Source organism: Nuphar pumila, chromosome 17 (assembly GCF_984573655.1).
Source record: "Nuphar pumila chromosome 17, dmNupPumi1.hap1.1, whole genome shotgun sequence".
Classification (NCBI taxonomy): domain Eukaryota; kingdom Viridiplantae; phylum Streptophyta; class Magnoliopsida; order Nymphaeales; family Nymphaeaceae; genus Nuphar; species Nuphar pumila.
In genome coordinates, this window is record NC_143265.1 from 8,785,110 (window position 1) to 8,810,632 (window position 25,523).

The 25,523-nt window shown below is 39.1% G+C and overlaps 1 protein-coding gene across 2 annotated transcripts; it reads left to right on the top strand.

Annotated features, from left to right (window-relative positions):
* The first annotated feature begins 9,567 nt into the window (after nt 1-9,567).
* On the top strand, nt 9,568-21,763 carry LOC149811568 (conserved oligomeric Golgi complex subunit 1-like). Of its 2 annotated transcripts, XM_089993928.1 has the most exons (6): nt 9,571-11,787; nt 14,347-14,553; nt 16,835-17,127; nt 17,371-17,550; nt 20,256-20,436; nt 21,101-21,411. In XM_089993928.1, exons 1-6 carry the CDS (start codon nt 9,613-9,615, stop codon nt 21,278-21,280), a joined length of 3,216 nt encoding a protein of 1,071 aa, XP_089850054.1. In that variant the 5' UTR covers nt 9,571-9,612; the 3' UTR covers nt 21,281-21,411. The 2 variants fall into 2 exon arrangements, with proteins under 2 accessions (XP_089850055.1, XP_089850054.1); XM_089993929.1 differs by lacking the exon at nt 20,256-20,436 and having other exon boundaries at nt 9,568-11,787; nt 21,101-21,763.
* Nucleotides 21,764-25,523: the final 3,760 nt, after the last annotated feature.

Here is a 25,523-nt window from a genome sequence, read left to right on the forward strand (position 1 = left end):
TAAAATACAACCGATATACCATGAAATATGGGCTGACAACGCTCACAGTCTGGCTTGGTGCGTTGCTTTTAATATAATTTACGAAATCAGATATAGTCTGTTTGCAGCAAATATGGTGTTGTATTGATCATACGTACACATGGCTTACGTTTATAGACAACTACTTCTAGTTTAATACTAACAAAATTACTGATCATGTTGCATTGTGCGAATTCACTGCGCATTCGGTTGATGTCCTCCAGGAGTGATTGACTAAGTTTTCGCCCAACTTCGTCGGTGGATGTTCGACTGAAATGAATGCGGACATTGCAACGACCGATATTTAAATTACATTATATAGTACACAAAAACAAATCGCAAAAAATGCATGAAAGAGACGGATTTTGCTGAACATGTAGATTATGTGTAGACAATATACCCATGATTCGCCATTGTTGGTCGTGTAGCTGTATTCGTCTGCCTCACCGACTATAATTTTCTATGTTCGAGGGCGGATCTCCAGGTTTATGAAGGAACTGTCGGTTTGGTTGTTGCTGGTTCACGAAGTAGAAGAAAAACACACCTTCCAGTGCTTGTGCGACTATTTATGACCTAAAAGATGTACTGCTCAACCAACATGATCAATGACTACTGTACGACAACTCAAACATTTATGGGTGTCCGTTGGAAAATACACATTGAGTAGCCTTTTATTTATAATATATGGATACAACTTTTCACAAGAGAACTGACAATAATGATTTCAAAAGGCAAGTGGAGGTGTCGGGAACGCGAAAGATTTGCTGGAGAAGAAGTTCACTGGAGGTGTATGGCGATTTGTGGTTATCGTTGAATAGCGATCTGTGGCATCACAGCACAGTGATTGACAGTCCTACGCTGCGATGCCACACATCGCAGCACACTTGAACAATCCTTCGCATCACGCTAAGATTGACAGTCCAACAATAATCAACAACGTTCTACGCTGCGATGCCACATATCGCTATCCACGTGTGATTAGACATTCGAACAATACCCAAAAATCACCATGCTGCGATGCCACAGATCGCTCTCCGACTCAAAGCACGAAGCTAATTAATTGTTTGCGTTTAAAAAAAATATAAATACGGCTTTTCGCATGCCGCCTTTTTTTGATAAACGCCGCCAAATTAAATGCTTGCGTTCGAAGCATTCAAAAATACGTCTTTCCATGCCGCTCATTAAGTTTTAAATATTCAAAAATACGTTTTCCACGTGTGATTTGACATTCGAACAATACCCACAAATCACTATGCTGCGATGCCACAGATCGCTCTCCGACTCAAAGCACGAAGTATCCAGCGATGGCAACAAATCCTTTCCTTATCTATTGATAATTTGCATCGCTGTAATTGCTGTATTTGTCTTCGCCAATACTTTGCGCGCTATTCTTTCTAGGTGAAGACAAATACAGCGATTACGAAGACAAAGATCTCTGTAATAGTAATTTCAATTATAATCATTGCATTAGCACGAAGTATCCAGCGATGACAACAAATCCTTTCCTTATCTATTGATTATTTGCATCGTTGTAATTAGCGATGGCAAACAATCGTTGTATTTGTCTTCGCCAATACTTTGCGCGCTATTCTTTCGAGGCGAAGACAAATACAACGATTGCGAAGACAAAGATCTCTGTAATAGTAATTTCAATTGTAATCATTGCATTTTTGGAAAAATGAGAAGCTTGACTTTCGAACAAAGATCTACGTTTACAAACAAATCTTTTGAACTTGTGCACTCGGATTTATGCTGCGATGCCACAGATCGCTCTCCGACTCAAAGCACGAAGTATCCAACGATGACAACAAATCCTTTCCTTATCTATTGATTATTTGCATCGCTGTAATCAGCGATGGCAAACAATCGCTGTATTTGTCTTCGCCAATACTTTGCGCGCTATTCTTTCGAGGCGAAGACACCCGTAGTATCTAAGGGAGGATTTGCTTACTATGTTATTTTTTTTATGATTATTCAAGATTTTGTTGGATATACTACCTTAAACATAAGCATGAAGTCTTTGCATCGTTTAAGACATATCATATGATGATTAAAAATCAATTTAATGATAATTTAAAAATCTTTAGAGTTGATTCCGGAGGAGAGTATCTTTCAAATGATTTTAAAAACTATCTTGAAAACCATAGAATAGTTCATCATAGATCTTGTCCAAAAACACCACAACAAAACAGTCTAGCTGAAAGAAAACATAGGTATATTATTGAAACAACTAGAACAACTAGAAGCAAAAACCCGCTATCTATCGATTTGAACAAATTCAACCACGAACCGCAAGTCATTAATGACAAACGACTATAAACTCTTCAAAAACCCGGCATTGTGGAGATCGGGTCATGCAAAGAGGCATGCCAACTAAGTTAATAGCCCACACGAGATTCCTGTGTCCCAAACCTATCTGTCGACTGCATCGTAGCCTGTCATGAAAGAGAAAATATTAGACACTGAATTAAGTTTCACAAGAAATGCCTACCTCCTCGCAACATCGATAACATACCAAAAGCCTTGTAAAACTGTAGCGATCGTTGCCGGAAATCTGGTCGGGAGGAATGTAGGTTTGAACGTTTGCCGGTACTTCTGTAGGGTATTGCTGCATGATGGACATTACACGAGTTAGCTATTTGACAAGCTTCATGCAATGGGGAGCAATATAATATTTTACATACCTGTACATTCGAAGGGCTTTGTTGTTTTTTATTACAGGTTGGTTGTTTCTTAGTCCTTTTCTTGCCAACCAATTCTAGTGCACCCTTTGCCCTCCGACGACTGCGATCAGAGGCAGGTTTTCTTTTGATACCCTTTGCTTTATGAATATGTCCATCATAATCAACAACGTTCACTACTGACTTGTTGAAGATAATGTTTACGCTTCGGCGCAACTTCTCGGGAGTGTCAAGCGAGACATGATTTTGACCTACGTTGTTCGATCCCATTATCTTCGGCTGGTATTCATTCGCTGCAAAAGACTTAATGTGAATTAACTCCACGTTTTCAAGTAACTCCGTTGCAGCTTTTCTCGCACATGCATAGCCTTCTTCGCTTCTCGATGCCAAATCAGCAACATGCATGAATGACCTACACAGTTGTTGGTAACGGGAGGCTATGTGGCACTTCTCGTCAACACCAGATTTACTCGCATTGTCCATAACGAGCATTTCAATCTTCGCGCGTCTCGTCCATCTTCGCATTACGTAAGACTCAGGTATTTCTTGTATCTTCTCTTGATTGAGTGCCTTTAATGCATGACAACATAGGATACCTTTGAATTCATACATTTTGCACGAACATTCTACCCTTCCGTTGTCGACATTATACGTGACATGCGCTTCTTGCCTTTCCTGATGCTTTTCGCCCTGACAAAAAATATGGTATTTGTGCATATTCTCGGTTTGCACCAGTTCTTCTATTCTGCAATTCATGACATGCAACACCTCTTTCTTGATCCATTCAAATACAGTTAGTGTATACAGAGCTGCAGGTCGCATCAATATTTTCATGCCAAAAGTTAGAGGTCGTGTATTGAAGCATTTCACGTCTTGTTTAAGCTCATTCTGTCTTAGACCGTCTACAAATAATTCATATTGTTCCATGAAATGAAACATTGTTAAACATGAATACAGGGTTTTCTTCAGCGTGGCATGCATAGATTCGGCTCTTTGTGTGCTTATCATACCTGCACAAAAGTATTGTCTTCCATATGCCAATGCTCACTTCTCTTTTTCTGTATATAAATTTTGTAACCACAGACAGTCAGCAAGGTCATATGTCTTAATCATTTTGTCCCAATCTGACTTAAAGGTGACCTCGTCTACGCTATGAAGTACACACCTTGTAAAATGTTTGTCAAAACCTGTATTCTGATTAAATATGTGTCCTATGTTCTTTGCTGCATTTTGAAAGATATGCCACAAACACAGGCGATGATGTGCATCTGGCCACACATGAAGCCCTGCAGCCGCAATTGCGTGATCACCATCTGTGAGTACAGTTTCAGGATGCTTCCCGTTCATTGCCTGTGTAAATACTCTGAACAACCACTCAAAGGTTTCCTTGGTCTGGTCATACACAAAAGCACCGCCTAATATACAACTCTGTGCGTGATGGTTCACTCCCACAAACTGCACAAATGGCCACTGTTCAATGTTAATCTTTACTGTAGTATCAAACACAAGCACATCATTGAAGCATTCATAATCTAATCTAGACCTTGAATCTGACCAAAACATATTCACGGCATATCCATCTGCGTCCACTTGCATTGCACTAAAGAAACCATGTTCATTGCTTGATTTATTCTGTAAGTAACGAACCAAACAACATATTTCTCCGTTCTTCATGTTATCTGTCCTCTTCCTGCTCAAGTGGTTTCTAAGATCCAAAGGTGTGAATGACACATTTTCGCGACCACCATCTATGTGGGTAAACAAATTGTATGTCTTCCTTGGTGCAATGCCGGCGCTATCGACTATTTCAGCCATTGCAGCATGAGCTATAGTTACTTTACGATGTGACCTTAGCATAGGAGTCATAAATGATGCAGATAAATCATGATTATGATCACTGATTAAAGTACGCACGACAAATTTCCCATTCGGATGTCTTCTCAAAACCAATCTCGCCTGACATCCACATCTTGATTCTGGCGTGCTCCTAGTTGGATTTCCCATTGATTTCTTCCAACCTTGCTTGGAACAGACATATGTCTTTCTAACCAAGACACCCTGTGCATTTTTTGACCAAGAAAACCTTCTCACACTGAAGCCAACTTTTAAGGCATAATCATTGTAAAATTTATATGCATCTTCTTCGTTATTAAAATGCATTCCTTCTACAAGAACATAGTCAAGTGCAATTCCATGTACATTCCCAGTTCCTACGGTTTTATTAAGTGTACTGACATCAAAATCAGGATCATTACTGAATTGCATTTCTTCTCCTGGAACATTGAAGTCAGGTGTACTTCCGTGTACATTCCCGGTGCATACACTTTTATTATGTGCGCTGTCATGGTAGTCTACCTCATCATTGAATTGCATTTCTTCCACTGGAACATTCAAGTCAATAGTGGGTCTAATGCCTGCACCTTTCTTTTCATGTGCATCGTTAGTGCAAATGTTCAATTCTTCAGTTGGGTCATAAGTATAGATATTCAATTCTCCAGATCTTTCTATTGATTGAGCTACATCGTCTTTATTACAACCTGATGATAAGCTCAATAATGTTTTAAGCAATATATCAATTTGTGTTTGCAGTAACATGGCAAACAAGTCGATATTATCTCACAAAAACGAGAGTATGTTACTAATATAGCGATTTGAGATACAATGCATATGATGAGTGAATGTAGGATACCTGATGGGGTAGAGGCCCTTCCTAGCATCTGCAAACAAGCATTCCTGTCAACAGGTCCCAGCGTCTTACAAATATCGATAAGTTTTCAACCTTCGTAAGAACAAGATCTACCTGCAATAACCAAACAAAGCCTTAATGACACACAAGACGACATGCCTTCTTCATCGATAGCATGATGCTGGGAAGCTACTCACGCCGCCTTGATGGAACTGGTTGGAATGTTTGTGCATCATTGCTTTCTTCCTTAATGCCTAACAACAACGACAAATAAAAGAAGACAGTGGAATGTTTTGTAAGCAATATATCAATTTCCGTTAGCAAGCGGCATAGGTTTACTACGATTTAATCAGGATGCATATAAGAACGGATACCACTAGGGTTACGCAAGTCAAAGCAACGATTTAATGAATGAAAGTATCAAAGCAAGTGCGGTTTGATGTTTGCTTGTGCTGAGCATCGACGTGTCGCTTACCATGCCAATAAAATAAACATGTCGTACATGTGTGTTGACGATAATGCTCTTATAATATCCACGAGACTCTAAAGCGAGTTCAATAGAAGTCGCTGAGAGAGCAACGATATGCATGCGAAAATCGTCCCGCCATGCGTGTCAAGATGTGTTTCTGCACCCAAACGTTTTCAAAGTCTGTGTACAAATATCTTACAAATACATATTACAAAACATATAATATCTTACAAAACGATATGTATAGCGATTTGTCAGATATTGAAAATCGATACGGCAGTTCAATTTTTATAACTTATAACTCGACGATACAAAAACATACTATCTAAAAGGTCGATAAATATATCGCACAATAAATTACAAATCGATAAGGAAGAACTTGAACATAATAGCAAACAAATCGATATTAACTAACAAAAATGTATCTCACAAAAACGAGAGTCTGTTACTAATACAGCGGTTTGAGATACAATGCATATGATGAGTGACTGTAGGATACCTGATGGGGTAGAGGCCCTTCCTAGAATCTGCAAACAAGCGTTCTTGTCAACAGGTCCCAGCGTCTTACAAATATCGATAAGTTTCCAACCTTCGTAATAACAAGATCTACCTGCAATAACCAAACAATGCCTTAATGGCACACAAGACGACGTGCCTTCTTCATCGATAGCATGATGAGATGAAAAGCTACTCATTGTGCCTTGATGGCACTGGTTGGAATGTTTGTGAATCATTGCTTTCTTCCATGATGCCTAACGACAGCAGTAATGAAGAGAAGACACTGGAATGTTTTGTAACACTGGAACGTTGATAATGGGAGCACTGTTACAGCAGATGGCGCAGGCGAACGTCTCCACTTTAAATGGTTAACATCAAACTTTCTGGAATTTCTGCTTTTTTGTCCTTTTCCCCACCCGTCGTTTCACAACTTTTGAATGAAGGATATTTTTGTCATTTCCTCGAACCGTCATTTCAGGGCAAGAAAAGCAAGTAAGGGTGATTAAGTCTTTGCAACAGCACCAGAGTCCGATGCAAAGTTATGTCAACATACACGGGAATACGAGCCCCATGTGCATGAATAAGTGGCGCTCATTCGATCCCCCGAACACGGACGTGGGATTCAGTGAATCATCGGGGGCGAACATACACAACCCTCTCTGTTAATACCCACAAGTGCTCTTATTCTCTCGTTGCATAGTCATTGACAAGATATGTATGATGTCTGGGTCATTGCCTTGCAATTTCAATTTTTTTTTTCTTTTTGGGTTATGCAATTCCAGGCTATGTGACAGGGATACCCAACTTATGCTCGTGTCGTGTCTACTAGCATACTATTTTGAATGGAAAATTATACCAAAAAAATGTGTCATGGGTCGGTACTGTTCGGGTCAGATCCTATAAGAACCGATTCTAAATCAGGTTTAAAACTTAGACCTAGACCTGACACATTCTAATTTGGTTTCAGGTCTGGTACGGGTATAGCTGAAAAATATGGATCCATATATGTTAACGGTTCTGGTACATATTGGGTCAGGTATAATTGGGTCGAGTTTTGAATAGACCAGTTCTTTAATCAGGTTTAAGATTTAGAACCAAACCTACCCATTTTTATTCATGGCTGGGTTCAAAAAATAACGAACCATATGGGCTAACCGGTCCGGGTATGATGGGTTGGTGTATTATGGATTCGGGTTTTAGCTTGAGTCTTTATATGATTGGTATTTCAGACTTGCCACCCCTAGTCAAAATTCAAATATGTGGGAAATTTTCATAAATGCACCTAAAGTTTGGGATTAATAAAGAAAGGCACCTAACTTTTTAAAATAAAAATAAAAATGCACCTAAAAAATATCGTGATTAACTAAAAAGTCCCAGATGTTTACTACCATCACCTGGAATGACCAGGTTGCTGTTAAATGTTATGTGGAATTACCATTTTACTCTCAACACCATATTTTCAAAAATACACCTAAAAAATAGGGAAGCAGTTTTTAAAGGGATTAATGGTGTAAAAATTTAGGTGCCGTTTTTATTTTGAAACTTTTTTTTATTAATAAGCAAACTTTATGTGCATTTTTAAAAAGAATTCTTAAATATGTAAATCAATTGAATCGGCTATACATTCAGATATTGGTGGGAAATTTATATCAAACAATACATTAAGAAACCTAATAAAGTAGAACTTACTTTGCTCTTAAAGTGCAGCAGCAGCCCATGGGCTGTAGGATATATATATATATATATATATATATATATATATATATATATATATATATATATATATATATATATATATATATATATATATATATATATATATAAGGGTGTCAAGGGTCGGGTTTGGTTTGGATCCAAGTGAAAACAAACCTGGTCTTGATTTTCGGGCGTGGTGTCGGCTCTGGACCTAGGTCTAATCGAATCTACCATAAGAAAAACCATATCCAGATTAGATAAGAACTACGTAAACCAGACCCTTGCCATACCCAGTAAAATAATATTTTTTTATCACTGTTACATTGAAATTTTGTGGGTCTTAATCAAAACTAGGGTAGGGCTTAGGTCTGGTATAAAATTCTCATATAAAAGATGGTGTTTTGCTTTTTTTTTTGGTTTGAAATATGCCGGGTTTTTACGGTAAGACATATGCAAATATAGTAAAACCTCTTAATAATAGATGACTCATTAACCTATTCACATTTACGGCCTATCAGGCGAGGATATGAGGTACAAACTCCGATGAACATTATTGACAAATGACTACACGATGACGTCATGAATCCACTCTTTGTGTGTTCCCTCTTGGCACATTTCAGTGTTTTGTTTATAGACCTTTGTATAAACAATTTCAATAAAAAATCTTTAGTTTGAATTGTTATGGGTTTTAATGACTTATATGGTGATGCTAACCTAAATCCAAAATATTAGAAGACCTATTTCATTTGCTGGATACTTCGCCTGTAACATGCCTAGAGTTTGCTAACTTGATCTTGGTACTATCATTTTAAACTCTGATAAAAGATTAATCATAAAAAGATTTTAATTTTTCCTAAAATTTAGGAGTTACAAATTTGGGGGCGTTACATCTGGTTCACGTTATCTGGGCACATTTTTTCTCTTATGGTGGGTTAGGGTCAGATTTGACCCATACCAAACACTATGGGGTCAGGGTCCGATTAAAACCCGTGTCAGACCCAAGGGGTCCAATTAGTTTATGGATCTGAGTATGGTTCATGAGATTTCATACTAGACCTGGGTTTGATCAGAGTTCTGATTAAGATTCACAAATTTTCAATATAAAGAAATTAAAAATTATTATTTTACCATGTATGGTTTGGGTCTGGTTCATCTAGTCTTTATAAGACTGTGGTATGTTTTTTCTTATGGTGGGTTCGATGGACCCTGGTCTGGACCTAGTACCAAGGCGTCAGGGTCAGATCCGGTCACCCCTGCCAACATTGTTTGTTAGTATGAGTGTGAATCGGCCAAAAATCGAAATGGTACAAGGTTGATTCAGTTCGATTCATCGCCGAATTCGTATCGGCAGAGAGTGACTGTCACATGGATACTTCAGCATGCTTTCGTGTCGTGTCTTTTTGTACATTATTTTTAATAGAAAATTACACAAAATAGCGTGTCTTATGTCCTTTTATCCGTGTCCTTGTGACAAAAAAAGAACATCAACTTAGAATTTGGAAACCACACTTTTATGCTGGCTCCCTCCCTTCCCCCTCACGCGCCCTCGTCAGATCATCGTGATCATGAGAGCGCACGTCGACGATGACGCCGAGACGCTGTTCCGGAGGAGGCCGATCTCCGAGATCCGGTCGGTCGAGGCGTCGACGAGGAAGGAGATCGAGAACAAGCAGGAGGATCTCCGGCAACTCGTCGGCCGGAGCTACCGCGACCTCATCCACTCCGCCGACTCTATCCTCCTCATGAAGGCCTCTTCCCAGTCCATCTCCGCCAATCTCGGCCGCATCGACGACGCCATCCGCTTCCTCTCCGCCGGAGATCAGGGAAACCCCAGCGCGGCCCCCAATCCCGTCCAGATCGGTTACAAGGAGCGGAGGAAGAAGCTATACGGGATCGGTTGCAGGATAAAGTACCTGGTGGACACGCCGGAGAACATTTGGGGATTTCTTGATGAATCCATGTTCCTCGATGCCGCCGGCCGGTACCTCCGCGCCAGGAAGGTCCACGGCCTGCTCGTCCAGATCGATCGATCGCCCGCCAGGGAGTTCCTCGCGAATTTCCCGCTGCTTCGGCCTCAGTTCCAGTTGGTCGAGAGCTTCAAAGGGCAGATTTCTCAGAGGAGCAGGGAGAGGCTGTTCGATCCCGCCGGTTGCGCGGGCAGCAACGCCGGATTCTTGGCCGACGCGCTTTCTGCAATTTCCATCGTCGATGAGCTTGGTCCAGAGCAAGTGCTTGCCCTGTTCCTTGATTCGCGCAGGTCATGGATCGCCCAAGCGCTGCGCTTGCAATCAGTTGATGGCGATTCCCAATCCGCTGTTTCTAGGGTTTTCTGCGAGGTGGTGGGCATAATTCAGGTCACGATCGGGCAGGTCGGGGAGCTCTTTCTTCGCACGTCGAACGATCTGCCGTTGTTTTACAAGAAAGTTTTGAGCGCCCCGCCGGGCTCGCAGTTGTTCGGGGGGATTCCGGATCCGGAGGAGGAGGCGAAGGCTTGGAAGCAGCATTGGGAGGGGCTTGAGTCCGTGATGGGCATGCTTGATCCACCGTTCATCTCGGAGAGTTGCTTGTCGTGGATCAGATCGGTGTCTGAGGATGTGAATTCCGCTGTTTTGAGCGATCGCCGAAGTCGGTTGGTGGAGGCTTTCGGAAGCGGAGATGGTTTGGCATCGACCGAGAAGGACGTGAAAGCGAAATTGGATGGCAAAGAAGTCTTGGAGGGGAGCTTGGAGTGGCTCAGAAGTTACTACGGCCTGGTGATCGAGTCTCCTTGGGAAGGCATCTGCCAACTTGTTCTGGGGCAACCCAAGAATCTGTGGGATGAGCTGTTTGAACGAGTATTTGTTGGAAGGATGAAGCGAATTATTAATTTGGCTTTTGAGGATTTGGGTAGGAATGTTAAGATCAAGGACGCTCTTTGCGGAGTGGTTGGGACTCCGAATTGTTTGAACAAATACTCGCCATCTTTCAGTGTTTGGTTTGCTGACAGGACCAGTAATAAGAAGTTGGGATTGAGTACCATGAAGATGATGGACGACGAAAATGACTTTCATGCTTGCCTTGATGCATACTTTGGATCGGAAGTTAGCCAAATTAGAGATATAGTGGATAATAGATGCATGAACATCTTGGAAGATCTCTTGCGCTTCACTGACGTGCAGAAACCTGCTTCTAGATTGAAGGAGCTGGGACCTTTTATTCAGGAGAAGTGCTACAATGCTCTAGCGGCGATTGTTAGAGAACTTGAAGAGGAGCTTGGACACCTTTCTGTTGCTTTGAATGAGAAATATGGCAATAAGGTAGGTGACCAAGTAAAGGACAAGGAACAATTGTCTACTATTGTTGAGAAATCTTTTCTCATTGGACGGCTCTGCTTTGCTCTCCGCAATCATTCGAGTTACATTCCATTGATTCTAGGGTCCCCAACATTGTGGGCGAGTCAAGGAAAAGCTAAGATCTTTATCAAGGGATCTTCAAATTTAAGGCAGTCCAGAGGGATTCTTGAGCAATCCATACTCGAGAGTCCTAGAAAGCAAAGCCTTTCATCACCTCATGCTGGTCTTAGAGCTTTTGGATTGGATGAAAATGCAAATCCGAGACTCGAAGAACTCAGCAAGACCTTGAGGGATCTTTGCGTCAAGGCACATAAGCTTTGGATATTATGGGTCTCGGATGAGTTGTCTGTGTCTCTTGCCAAGGATCTTGAAACAGATGATGCATTATCCACAACTACCGCTTTGAAGGTACGTTGCAGTTATTTTTTTTTTATATTGATTTGTGATTTCTGGGTTAGAAAATGCAACAATTGTACTTTATATTTTTTTTTCAATGATGTTTCATTCTGCAGTTTGTAATGTTTGTTTTCGTATTTTGTTTATCTATTATGTAGAATTTAAACTTATGTAGACTATTCTTTTTGCCGTCCTCATTAAAGATGGAACTGATTGTATTTTAATCAGTCTAACTTTCTAGTTTGAAATTTGATCCATATATGTTCAGATTGTGCAAGTTCTTCTTCATATTTGATCCCATGTTGCTTGTATAGGAGGATGTTCTGAATTTTATTATTTTTCTTCAAAATATTAAGGGCAGAATTTAAACTCCATTTCTTATTTGACTAATGTCCCATTACACTATTTCATAAAATGGTACTTGGAACTAGCATTGATGCTATTCACCTAAAATAGAATTTATCACTATCGTCATATGGAAATAGGAAAGTTATTGATGAATTTGGGAAAATTCTTTTGGCTGCCATTGGGTTGTAGATTTCAAATTGTAGCATAACTTTAAACTTATATATCTAGATGTGTAAACTAAGTCTAATGCAAAACTCAATTGGCTTATCAATCCCTAGTCCCTTCTAGGTGATATTCAACAAGCTACTTTCACTCCCATATGTACCAAGTGATGATCTCTCTCTCTCTCTCTCTCTCTCTCATACATGTACATGTGCGTGTGCACACACCATTCCAAGGTTGCCAGACTGAGAATCCAAAGCAAGAAATGGGACATTTTAAATTTATAGGAAGCAAGCCACAGAGAATCGACTTGGCAGTTAAACAGGAATCAAACAGGAAGTGAAATGGGAATCATGTTGGAAGTGATAAAACAGCAATCTAATAGAAGGTGAAAGGGAAATTGAGTGAGAAACAAAATCAGAATTGAACCAGAAATTAAACAAAAAAAAAACTAGTGAAAAATCAAATCAAATGGGAAAAATATGTACTATGTTTCATTAACTTATTAAAACCTATGTTATGTGGACACTTCTGGATGCTTGTGGTGTCAGTGTTGGACACAGACATGGCTCGACACACCACAGACATATGTGTTTTTAAGGTGTAAGAGTCCAGAAAAAGTAAATATGTGTGTCACATGTCTGACACTTTTAGTGTCTTGGACACAAAGTATCCAGTATTGGAAACAAAATGACCAATTTTTGTACTTACATATTTATATTTCATATAGATCATCAATGATCAAAACTCAACGGAAAAATGGATGTGTATTTTATGATTTATTTTAACACTTAGTTTTTTGTTAGTTCTTTTCTTCTCTCTTTATAAATATAAATATAAACAAATAAATATCTATATATAGCCATGTTCAAGTTTCTATTTTTTCAAGACCTGCTGTATTTGACACTTCGTACCTGGATCCCACACTGACACCCATGTCAGATTGTCCAAAGTAACATAGTTTAAAACATATGATCCATGTTATTCTTGTGGTATGAAATGAAAAGGTTATGCTCTTAAAATTGAAACTAAATAAGCATTAGACAAAGTGTATTTTGTTTCATATGTTATTCTGTTAATTTTATATACTGTATTTTGTTTGTTTAAGGCATTAGGCAAAGTGTTATTTATTCGAGCTACTTCTTTTAGTTGTCAAAAGGAACTAGAAGGGGCAACCACTAAAGACTTCTGAAGATTATTCTGTATACCAGGCTTTACCTATGTAACATGTTTGATGGTGGAACATAAAAGTCCATCCCATGGGAACTGAGAATTTTGATTTGCAAAGTATGTTGTGATCCATGTCCCACAAGGTTAAGGAAAGATATTCCTTATGTCTTTATTAAGAATCTGAAAAGGAAAAAGAATGCCTTTATTCTTCTTCACAGAATGTGGGCGGTAATGTATCAAAATATTTCATGATTGCAAGGGCATATATTTCCCACATACAAGACATGACCTGTTGATATCATTGAATACCTAGCAAAGCTGAACCCTTTGATATAAAGAGGCAGCAACAAGGTTGATTATGTGTGGGTGCATGTACATATGGAGATCAGAAAGGGACCTATTGAGAAACTATTGCTGATGAACATACATTTCATGTGCTTCTGACATCCTAGTTCAGCCTTTTGACATCTTAGGTACAATGGAGCTTGATGTGATCTCGGTATGCTTGACCAATTAGTCAAGATAGACTCATAATTTCATCTAATATTCATTGGAAGTCAAGGGCCAATATTACACCATTTGTGCTATATACTCATCATTATGTGGATTTTAATTTTATGAAAGGATGATTGGTGGTGTATATAAATCTGTTGTTACCTGCGTGATCTCCTAAAGTTGTAGACTGTCCAATGTCTGCACTCCCAGTGCTGTTGTTATAGGTACATGTTGCTAGCTTTCTGGAGGATATGGAGATGTTTGAATTCCCAATGGGCATTTCCCATTTTCAAGTTAAATCACTAGTTGAAGCACATTATAGTTCTCATTTTCTTCTGTTTGTGCAATCTACTTGTCCTTATATAGGTACTTATCTATTTTTAACCTTTCGTTCAGGGCTGGGAAGAAACTATCATCAAACAAGATCAGTCTAAAGAGTCTAAAGATGAGCCTTTGGAGGAGTTGAAAATTGCCCTTCCTTCAATGCCTTCACTGTATGTCACTGCCTTCTTGTTTCAAGCATGCCAGGAGATTCATAGAGTTGGAGGCCATGTACTTGACAAAGTTATTTTGCACAATTTTACTCAGACACTACTGGAAAAGGTATATAAAATTCTGTTCTGGATTTTTCTATTTTGCAATCTATGTATTATAATATTCTATCATTGACTTCTAAGCTATGTATGATAATATTCTATACTCATAAAATACTAAGATATACAAGGTCAAAGCATCACCTTGACATCTCAAAAATTGTTAAGGGAAAAAACTTGGTGAACTTAGCTTTTATTGGATGTTTACCACATTTGAAATTCTTTTTTCTGTCAAGTTGGAAATACCATGTTCATGCCTTTTGTTGGTTGGCACGATAAGGATGTCTTAGACATTTAAAAAGTTGTGATCAACTCTCTGAAATGATTCGTGAGAATAAAAAGGATGAATACATATTATTTTTTGAATTTTTCACAATAGCCTTGGTGGTGTCAAGACTATTTTGGAAAAAATAAAGTATCATTCTAGATTAAAAAAGAAAAGAACTTGCATAACGTGGAGTGTAATCAAGATAAACCTACCTCAACATGATGGCCAAAATCATCCAATCAAGTGTCCAGAAGTTCTATTAGAATAAGAAGCAGGAAATTCATGTATATGAATTTTTTTAAATATTTGTAATCAATTCGGTATGTACACCTAAAGTTTGTTTCTAGCTAATCTTAATTGGTCATCGTGGGGCTTTGTGCATATAGTATACTATTTATCACATAGGATTCTATCTGTAATAGGTAATTAAACATCCATTCGTGGAAGTGCCATATTATCTTATTGTTAATTCTATGCATAATCCTGGTAGCTACCTTGATCGTTTCCTATTCTAAACATGCACATAATATTCACCCTCACCAACAGAGGATCTCAGCAACCACAATAATCCTCTTACAAAGGCTGTTCATACACCTCCAAATAGGGGTGCACACGAGCCGGGCTCGAGCTGAGCTTAGGCTCAAAAAGCTCGTCTTGTTTAAAAAAAGGTATGTTCAAGCTCAGCTCGAGCTCGAGCTGAGCTTGACCACCTTGGTTACGAACGTGGCCCCGCTCAAGTTCGAGCCTGGCTCGTCTCGGCTCGAGCTGAGTTGATTTGTTGTAAAAAAATTGAAATAAGCCTGTGTAAACGGTGGGAGTTGAACTCCGCTCCTCACAGAATAACACATTTAACGCCCTAACCACTTGGGTAAAGCAAACTTTTGTGATTCAAATGGAATAAAAATTGTGTATATGGTAAAACTTTTCATGACAACTGCATTAACCGGGCATAACGAGCTTAATCGAGTTTTAAAGCTTGATCAAGCTCGGCTCGTTTATGTTTAATGAGCCCGAGCTTTTGTTCAAGCTCGGCTCGTTTACTTACCGGATGAGTCTGAGCCGAGCTTACTCGAGTCGAGCCCTAGCTGGCTTGGCTCGTTGTGCACCCCTACCTCCAAACAAGTTTCTTCTCTCAGCAAAAGTCATGTCAGCACCCAAACTTGAATATCTATGCCCACCAAGACCCACACCAAGTCAAAATGGAATCAGCCTCCACTAGCAAATAACTTCACCATTCACCACCCGCACATACACACAAACCTTTGGACCAGCCACTAGGATGCATCAAGTACCATGAAACTCCAGAACAAGTGTTTTAATGCCCTTCTAAGCAAAACCACACTTCAAGTAACTAGAAAAAAAGAGTAAAACAGCCCAAAACTGTGTCCTCTCCTTCGGTTCACTTCAAATTCTCTTCATAATGCCAAGTTGCCAACACTACACAATCACTTCTAATACTCATCTGTGCCAAAAACGACTGAAACACTTCCAAAATCCCCAAAGAAATCAGTGAAAATAGACAAGATTTGTCTAAGTATCGGACTCATTTTGTCCAAGAATTGAAGGAGTTTGGCATTTTTTGCAAAGTTCTAGGATGGCTGTGCTGGTGCCTAACATCCATGGTCTTGTTGCACTATAGTACATGTGCAGGAGTACTATGAAGTTTACTGTTAATAATGGTAAAACGTGCATGTATGTCTTCAGAGTTTGTGAATCAAGTCCAATCTGTTTGACCAGCAAACTGCAAATCTGGAAGCTGATTTGTGCCTCTATAGTCATTTTCTGCAAACAATTCAATATACCAAAAATTTTATCTGGAAGAGATTTGCTGGTTAGATGTCATATCTATGTTCTAGTTAGCTTAGTTCCCTCTGGAAATTTGATTGTTATTATTATCTACCCATTAGGCTTCTTCTGATGTTTTATCAGAATGGCCTTTCTCTAATAAAGGAATTTGCTGAGCATTTTCTTGAATTTATGTACTGACACTTTTATTATTGTTTTCTTGATTCCATGTATATAGGCAGTGACTACTTATGGGAACTTCATCTCAAACATAGAGACCCATACAATTCAGGTGTCTGAAAAAGGAATTCTTCAGATTTTATTTGACTTGCAGTTTATTTCTGATGTACTATCTGGTGGGACTGAATCATCCCTGAGAAATAATGCTAGTGCAAAAGACATAGAATTGATGAAAAGGATTCCTTACCGGAGGAAGCACAGCTCAATCCAGCCTGTCTCTGCTGGTGGAAACACTGTCCAGTGGTTGATACGTGCATTTTCTCAGAGAATAGATCCAATAGATTGGGCTACGTAAGTTTCTCTAAATTTATTTTAGCAGTCGCTGTTTCCTGCAAAATTCAGAAATGAAACTAGTTTAAGGTATTGGAATTTGATCTTCAAGATTCTGCAATGGAGCTTATGGATGCAGATTCTGTTCAAGTGTGTTTTGTCACGCCAAATCATGTCTTTGAGCTTTATACAAGCAGTTTCTTTCAACAAAATTCTATTTGTTGCATGTTTTTCATTCTGCTGTTCTATTCCTTGATTGGCCAGATATGAGGCTTACCTTTGGGAGAATGAAAAGCAATGGTACCAGCGAAATGCAGTTTTATTTGGGTTCTTGGTGCAACTCAATCGCCTCTATACTGATACAGTTCAAAAGTTGCCTGCAAATGCTGAATCGAATATTTTTAGATCTGCAGCGGTTCCACGATTCAAATACCTCCCTATCAGGTTTGTCTTTACATGTACCTTCCATGAACATGTCATCTTCCTGTCAGTGAAAGCATTGAGCTGAACTAGCCTGATTGACTTCTATTGTGAAGTAAATAGTATTTATTTTTCATATTGCTTGTATTTGATGAAGCAACCTGGATAGTTCGAGTTTGAGGGGATGTAAGATCAGCTGAATTGATAGTTATTTGTGTTCTTGCATAGTTTAGTTTATTCTATCACTTGATATTATTAGTTCCAGATGTACTTTTTCTGTTATTTGATATGTTTATGTCTATTATTTTAGTCATGTATTATTCATATCATGGCCACCAGTTTGGTAATTTCTTGATGAGGCAGTTTCTTAGGAGATCAGAAATAATTATTTTTGGCAAAATCTCAGGAAGTTCTCAAGAATTTTGAAGGAAAAAGTTTTTTTTGTTGAATTTGTAATAGTTCAAAAAGCAGGAATTGGTCAAGTTATAGAATGCCCAAGTACCTAAAATAATGATTCATTGAAAGTAGGAAATTTCTACAAATTCATGATATGCAGAAAATTGCTGATATTTTCAAGCTTTTAGTATTTTTCTGTGGAAATCCACTGATAATATTCTAATTTAAGATATTTGTGATAGTTTTGTGACAGTGGTTTATGCATTAATACATGAGCTATGTCACCTGGGTACGGGTACGGAGGGGAGGGTAGGACACAGAAATTCCAAAAAATGTGGGTACAGGGACACGGCTATATATATGTATATATATCACATAAATACAAAATAAATTGAATATAATCTAAATATATATGCTATATCTAAAGTATATATTATATATTGAAAATATAAAGTTATAAACTGAAAATATAATTATAAATTATAAATTGAATACAAACTGGTATGTATGGAGGGTAAAATGGTGTGTCCCGGTGTCGACGTGTGTCAACATGGGGACACGCATGTTGACATGTTTTCGGAGGGTAAAATGGTGTGTCCTGGTACCTTAGTACATGAGAAATCACTCAGGACATTTTACCGCTTCAACTTTATTTGTAGGGCTTATGCATTGATCATGTTTTATGAGGAACTCTATTTTGGATTTGTAGCATTTTAACTGTATTAAGGTTTTTATACATTCATATTATCTTTGAACTCATCTACTGTTGTTTAGGTTATCTATGGGCATCATCACTAATTCATAGGACAATGCTGTCATTTATGTGCATAGACAAAGTCTTCAAGCATTCAATTATAGGCAGGTCCATAATAAGTTACACAGAGAGGGAGAGGTTGAGAATATGTCTTGATCCATTTTTTCGCCTAAAAAAAAATCCAGATATTAAGTTTGATCTATTTATGAATGCTAAAAGCTTAACCCGTTAGAAATTTTGTTCTTGTTGCTTGTGTACAACAATGGGTGGAAATCTTCATACAAGGAGGTTGTAGAAATCTGTCAAAATGAGATTATCATCTGATAATTTTGATATAAATCAGATCCCTATATTAATTCTAAAGTTGCCTAGCTTCATAAGTTCGTTCTTTTTTTTATTTAAAGTCCTAATCTCTAATTCTAGGATTCTACTCGCATGAGAGTTTCACCAACTTTTTGCCATGGCCATTATCCAGATGCTAAGCTGAAATCTAGATATTAAGTTGGGTCTGTTGATGATGCTAAAGCTGCATTTTTTTTTTGGGAAAAGAGAGAGAGAGAGTATATATATAATACAGTCGATTGTACCTACAATCTAGTTGGAATCTCATGATACATGTATTGACTCAATCTAACCTAGTAGATGTGTTCAGCGTGGTTGATTTAGTGGAAATCAATCCTTAGATCATGTTTTTTCGATGAAAAAAAGTATTTTTGCGTCAGAGAAAAATCGGTGCATTTACAACCATTGTTTTTTGTGTTGCCAGAGAAACCTGTACATAGGTTGAATTCTGGCAATCCAAAAGCTGGTTCCTTCTAAAAACAAAATGTAAATCACATTTGTGAGGTCATATATATATATATATATATATATATATATATATATATATATATATATACACACACACACACAAAATGGGCACTGTGTTAATTGAAATATGATATTGGATCCAGTGTTTTTTTCGAAATTCCGACCCCATAGATGTGTTCAGCATGATTGATTTACTAGAAATCGACACTTGGATCATGCATTTTGGACGAAGAAATGGTATTTGGAGCCTTGAAAATTTATAAAATTTGTAGGCTGTTGATTTTTGAAACCTTATAAAAAACTATCCATTCATTGGAATCAAATGCTCCAAGAAGTGATTCCTATAAAAACAAGCATATAGATCACATATGTATGGTCAAAATTGTGAAAAACACCGGAAATCCAATCTAATAGCATGTTTCATCTAGCACCATGCCCATTTTGTAGGTTTTCATTTTCCACACACACACACACACACACACACACACACACACACACATATATATATATATATATATATATATATATATATATATATATATATATATAAACACAGAAGAGTGGATAAAAACAACCTTTACTCACCGTAAGGGATGATTATTTTGTGCTCAAAGATTACTGCTTCTTTCTGTTATCTTGTATCATTTATTGGTGTTAGTAAACTTTGTTATGTATCTGCAACCTGCTTTCCACACGTTGCAAAGAGTATAGAAGATGGACCACTTTGCTCTTTTAAGCTGTTTAACCTTCTCTTTGAAACATCCATCAGTGCTCCAGTATTATCATCTAGAGGTACGTCCACTCCAACCTTTACATCTTCGTCGGATGAGTTATCCTCAAGAAGCTCATGGAAAGCTTATTCAAATGGAGAGCATTCCCCAAAACATGAGTTTGATGATTCCTCCAGTTTTGCCGCAGCAACTCCTCTGTTCAAGTCCTTTATGACTCAGGTGCATGGTTAAAATCCTTTCCCTTTTAATCTGCCACTGTGATGGACTACAAAGACATTTTGCAATTATCGCCTTGAATTACTGTGATGTTGAAATGCACCTTGAAATTACTAAGTGTGCATTAGACGAGGTGGGTCAACATCATTGATGAAATTCAAGGTTCTCTATGGAAGTTGAAATGCACTGTTTTCCTCTTTAATAATAATTTGGCCTCTCTTTTTTTTGTTTTTTGTTTTATTTTATAGGCAAGGTTGGGGTTGACCCCAATGGGACTTAAACCCAAGATCCCTTGGTTCAGATAGTGCAACTCTTACCAATCCAACTATCTTCCCCAATCAAGGCTTGGTTATAGTGTGCTTGGCCATGAAACCAGATGGTAGATGCCTAATATATGAATCAGGAACCGTAAGAGATGTCTCCTTGGACAACTCATCCAAATTAATATCCAATAAATTTGGTTGTCATCTGAGCATCCTGGCCATCTAGTTGCCCTCTTTTAGCTGACTGTCAGCACTATTGGCCTTTTGCCTAGAGGAAATTTTCCTTTATCAAGATTCTCCCTCTTATAATTTTGGTCATTCTTTTGTCAGAGTTGCTTTTTTTTCCTTATATATTACCGGACTGCGGGACTACTTGTTCACTTCATATTTGTGTTGATGCTCAGGTTGGTAGCAAATTTGGAGAGAGCACTCTTAAACTTGGTTCTATGCTGTCAGATGGAGGCAGATTTAAAGACAAATCAGCCTCCGCTATGTCTACATTTGGATTTGGAGATATGCTTCCTGTTCAGGCAGCTGGCCTTCTTTCATCTCTTACTGCTGGAGCGGCCAGATCGGATTCTTGATTGTGCAATGCATCATCTACTTAAAGTGTGCTCTGAATGTAAATATTCTTGGGAACAAGGTAGTTCAGGAGCGCAAATGTACTGAATGGCAGGATATTGCTGTTTTGGAAAGAAAAAAAATTCTAAAAGCTGTGAGCGCCATAATCATCACCTCAACAAGAGTGGGAAGCCAAGGAAAGAGATCACTCGATGGAGTTCTTTTACTTGTTTTAGGATGAAGGTATTTAGCTCCCCAGGTTTTTGGTGTTGATGTGTTCATTCAAAATGTTGCTCTAGGCTGGCCCCTAGATAGTAGTTAAAGGCATCTCATATAATTCTTCTGTTGCATGTTTTTGTACTTATTGGGCCCTGTTGTATCCTTTGTCATCACGCTTCTCTGTTGTTTTTGCCCCCTTACTGGCAAAATTTTTTAATGAGAGAAATATCACATCCATCATCTTCTTTCTGAATCCTCATCTAAGAAATGCCCCCTTAAACAAAAATGCTTCCAACATGACCAGGGGAGTTGTTTGTCTATGGTTAATAGCAAATCCTAAATTTGAGGTTAAACCACGGTTGTGATTTTCAGAAAATTGAAATAAAAGACAATCAAAAGCAAGAAAAAGAAAAATAATAGGTTATCAAACGGGTTGGATGTAATCTGATATTTGACCTGAATCCAGATCCATTTAGTCAGACTTGGTATCCAAAATTATATTAGATTATAATCAGATCCTGATTTGGTATTTTAATCCAAGTCTGAATCTGAGAAAGTCCAAATCCAAATGTGTGAATGTATATATTTAAGATAGCTTGATCCAGATTTGGTTTTAGCTAATCTAATTCCATTCAGTCTGGATCTGCTTACGTCCTGCTTGGTAATGCCTAGATCCGACTTGAGTCCAATCCATTTACATCTCTAAATATAGGCAGCCTTTTTCTTTTCCAAGAAATATAGCCCAACTCGATTGTCAGGTATAACAAGTATGACTCAATCCTCCCAGTGAGTCGAGACTTTTTGCTTGTCAAAACCAAGCCAGATGCTAGTTCAAAAAGAGACAGACTGCACATGAACACATGAAGGACGTGAAAAGATCAGGTGGAATATGATTGCACAAATATTTGTGCATTAAGCACCTGATCACCCTCCATCTTAGGAACAGGCCTGTCAGTTGTGGGGCCCAAGGCCTGATGGATGATCAGGTGCTTAATCCACAAATTTTGTGCCATGTGATTGCACCCGATCAGGACTCATGAAGGACAGTGCAAGCAAGCACACAACTATGATTTGGAATCACATGTGATTTGGAGTAATATGATTTCAAATGACAAGGTGGAATATGTGATTTGGAATCATATGAGATGTGAGTAAGTTTACCCCAAATGTGATTTCATATTACTATTCTTTTCTCATGGCTGATTTTCTGATGTTTGGTTAGCTGTACAAATGAGATTCATTCCTTCAATTGTTTGAGAGTCTGAGTCACGTAAAACGTTACCAAACATACCTTAATGACAAATGAAAAGTTTAGGGTAATTTCCTGATACACACCCATCCTTTATCTGACATTCCATGTCAGATACCACATTTTCTGAAATTCTTGATACATACCAAACTTTCGGGACAATCTTCAAAAAGTGACATGTTGTAACTTACTATTAAACTCAGTCACTTAACCTGAGTAATATCTTCAAATGTTAGCCTTGGATATGGACCAATCTAAAGCAGCAACCTACTTATTCTATAACTATTTAATACATAAAACAACTCATCAGCGTGGTGGATCCATAACCTACAGGTCCTAGGATCAAAACTTGACCCTGATAGCTGTTTAGTAAAGGCTTCCTGCACTAACCTGCTTTTTTCCTCAAAAACTATTTAATATATAAAACAAATGGTTTGAAATATTGCGAGATTATCTTGCTGAGAAAATCCCAAAACTGAGATTTGTGACCATGGCCCAGGTTGATCACGGCTTGCTTATGATTAGAATAATTTACAAAAAAGCACCTAACTTTTCATGTATGTATCAAATGCCAGGTTAAACCTTTCAAAAACTACACATAACTAACCCTTAAACCACATTCCCCTCCCTCTCTCTCTCATAATCTTGATATTTATTTTTTGGATAGCTCATTCCTAGCAAAGTTGGAATGTGTTAGCTCAGTGCCAACATTCAAGATATACAAGGATGGCAACAAAGTCAAGGACATTGCTGGAACAAATCAGCAGCTACTGGAGAGCTCTGTGAAATACTTCACTACTAGATAGTAAGGGAACTCACAGTTTGTTATGTGGGGCCCGGACATGAGATCAAGGAAACAAAACGATGACATCTTTCTACATGGTCATGGTCCACACGCTACATTGATGGACTTATATACCATCTCTTCTTATAGGTCTTATGGGCCATATATGGATGTTACATATCAACTGTGGCCAATGGCAACTGGGCCAGCAGTGTATACTGTGAGATGGATATCTGAGAAATCAAGTGTGCTGGTTGGGTCTTAGACCAGTCGGCTCTCTCTCTCAAACTTTGAACCAACAAGCCAGGTTAGTCTAAAACCATTGTTTTGGACAAGGCAAAATCGACATGAACAACGCCTGAGTTGAATGTTCAAAACATTTGACAAAGGCTATTAAAGTTTATAATTTTGAATAAAAATAAATTCCAAGGTTGCTAACACAAAACACAGGTTAAAAAATGACATTTTCGTGGCGTATAAGAGGCACATACTCATGCAAAATTCATGTGTTACATGTCCTGAATAGTAACATTCACCTAGAAATGAGGGATGCAACTAACTCAATCTAGGTTCATAAAGGTTGTGCCCATACCAGTCTTCTGGTACTCTCTCTCTCTCTCTCTCTCTCTCTCTCTCTCTCTCTAAAACTCCATCTTCGGCTTCAGCAAGTCCAAAGCTTGTATCCTGCTTGGCAACAGGCAACCCCATCTTCGGCCCACCATTGCATGCACGTCAAATAGGATATGACGGTGAACTGTAGGCATCTTCATCAATTTGTTTAAGATGGAAATAGGATAGACATTGTTGCCATGATGTTGAAAGAACATTATTAGCATCTATATTTCCTGTATTATGTACATTGATATCACTAGCTTTGCCTCTCTCTCTCTCTCTAAAACTCCCGCCACTGAAACTCCCGCTACCCACCAACATCCTCCGCCACTCAAACCCTCGCTACCCACCGATAACCCCCACCCCTCCGCCACTGCAACCCTAGCTACCTGACCAATCCATTCCCTGTTTGTCCCTGAACCCCTAAACACCCCTCCTCCATTTGGTCTGTTGCTCATCAAATAGTCCTCTGCTGCGGCCTCCATCCTCTCTCTCTGCTGCTCCTCTAATAGTCCTCTGCCAGTTTTGTTCGTATCCTGCTCCCATTTGCTGATTTTGATTCTTTCCAACGGGGGCTGATTTTGATTCTGTCCAACGGGCCCTGGAGGCTTCATCTCCCTCCCAGACGTAAGGACCGATTGCTTGATCTTCCTTCAGACAGACCTCCCCCTCGCCTCTCGTACCATCGGTCGAGGTTTTGGTCTTCCGAAGCCGTCGCCCACCAGGCCGCAGCCACTCGTGCAGTGCCATCGATCTGTGTCTCGCTGAGGTTTCCCACCAGCCACAACCACAGAGACCCTCTATGTAAGATTTTTTTTACATCTCGACCTCTCTCTTTCAATCTTTGCTACATTTCTATCTTTGTCCGCTCTCTCTCTCATCTCTTCTGGGATGAGGTTCGCGTGAACTTTCTGTGCCTGGCTCAATGCCATCACCTTCCCCCTTCGTCTGGGGCTTATGCCCCTCACTCTCTCTGCGGTCCAACCAGCTAGCCCTGTCTTCAATCCTAGAGGCCTTGAACGAATGGGGGCTCGCTTTTGCCTTGCGTCGTCGAGGCGTCCTTGTTGCCCTCCCATTCCGCCTATCGTTCCGTTTGTTTATTTCGCTTTCGGAGGTGTTGGCGTCTTGTCTGGCCTCCGGGTCGTTGTTTCCTCGAGACGTTCGTAGCTTCATGCGGGCCGTCAGGGTTGAAGCACTAAGGGCTTGCTCCATTGGTGCTCGTCTTCGAGCTCCTTTTTTCTACCGTTGCTCTCCGTGTTCAGGCAGCTCCCACGGTTGGCAGGAGGTTTCGCCTTGGCAACGGTCCTTCTCAAGAAGCATTTCTGGTTCGCGTCTCCTTCAGGCTAAGCCGGGTGACTGGTGGTGTGCCGCTTGTTTGGCGCTAAATTTTCGTAAGCGTCAC

Excerpts from the sequence above, each read along its gene's own strand:
- LOC149811568 (XM_089993928.1), top strand. The coding sequence starts at position 9,613 with ATGAGAGCGCACGTCGACGATGACGCCGAGACGCTGTTCCGGAGGAGG. Across the intron at positions 17,128-17,370 it reads GATCCAATAGATTGGGCTAC|ATATGAGGCTTACCTTTGGG; the intron begins GTAAGTTTCTCT and ends TTGATTGGCCAG. Across the intron at positions 17,551-20,255 it reads TTCAAATACCTCCCTATCAG|TGCTCCAGTATTATCATCTA; the intron begins GTTTGTCTTTAC and ends AACATCCATCAG.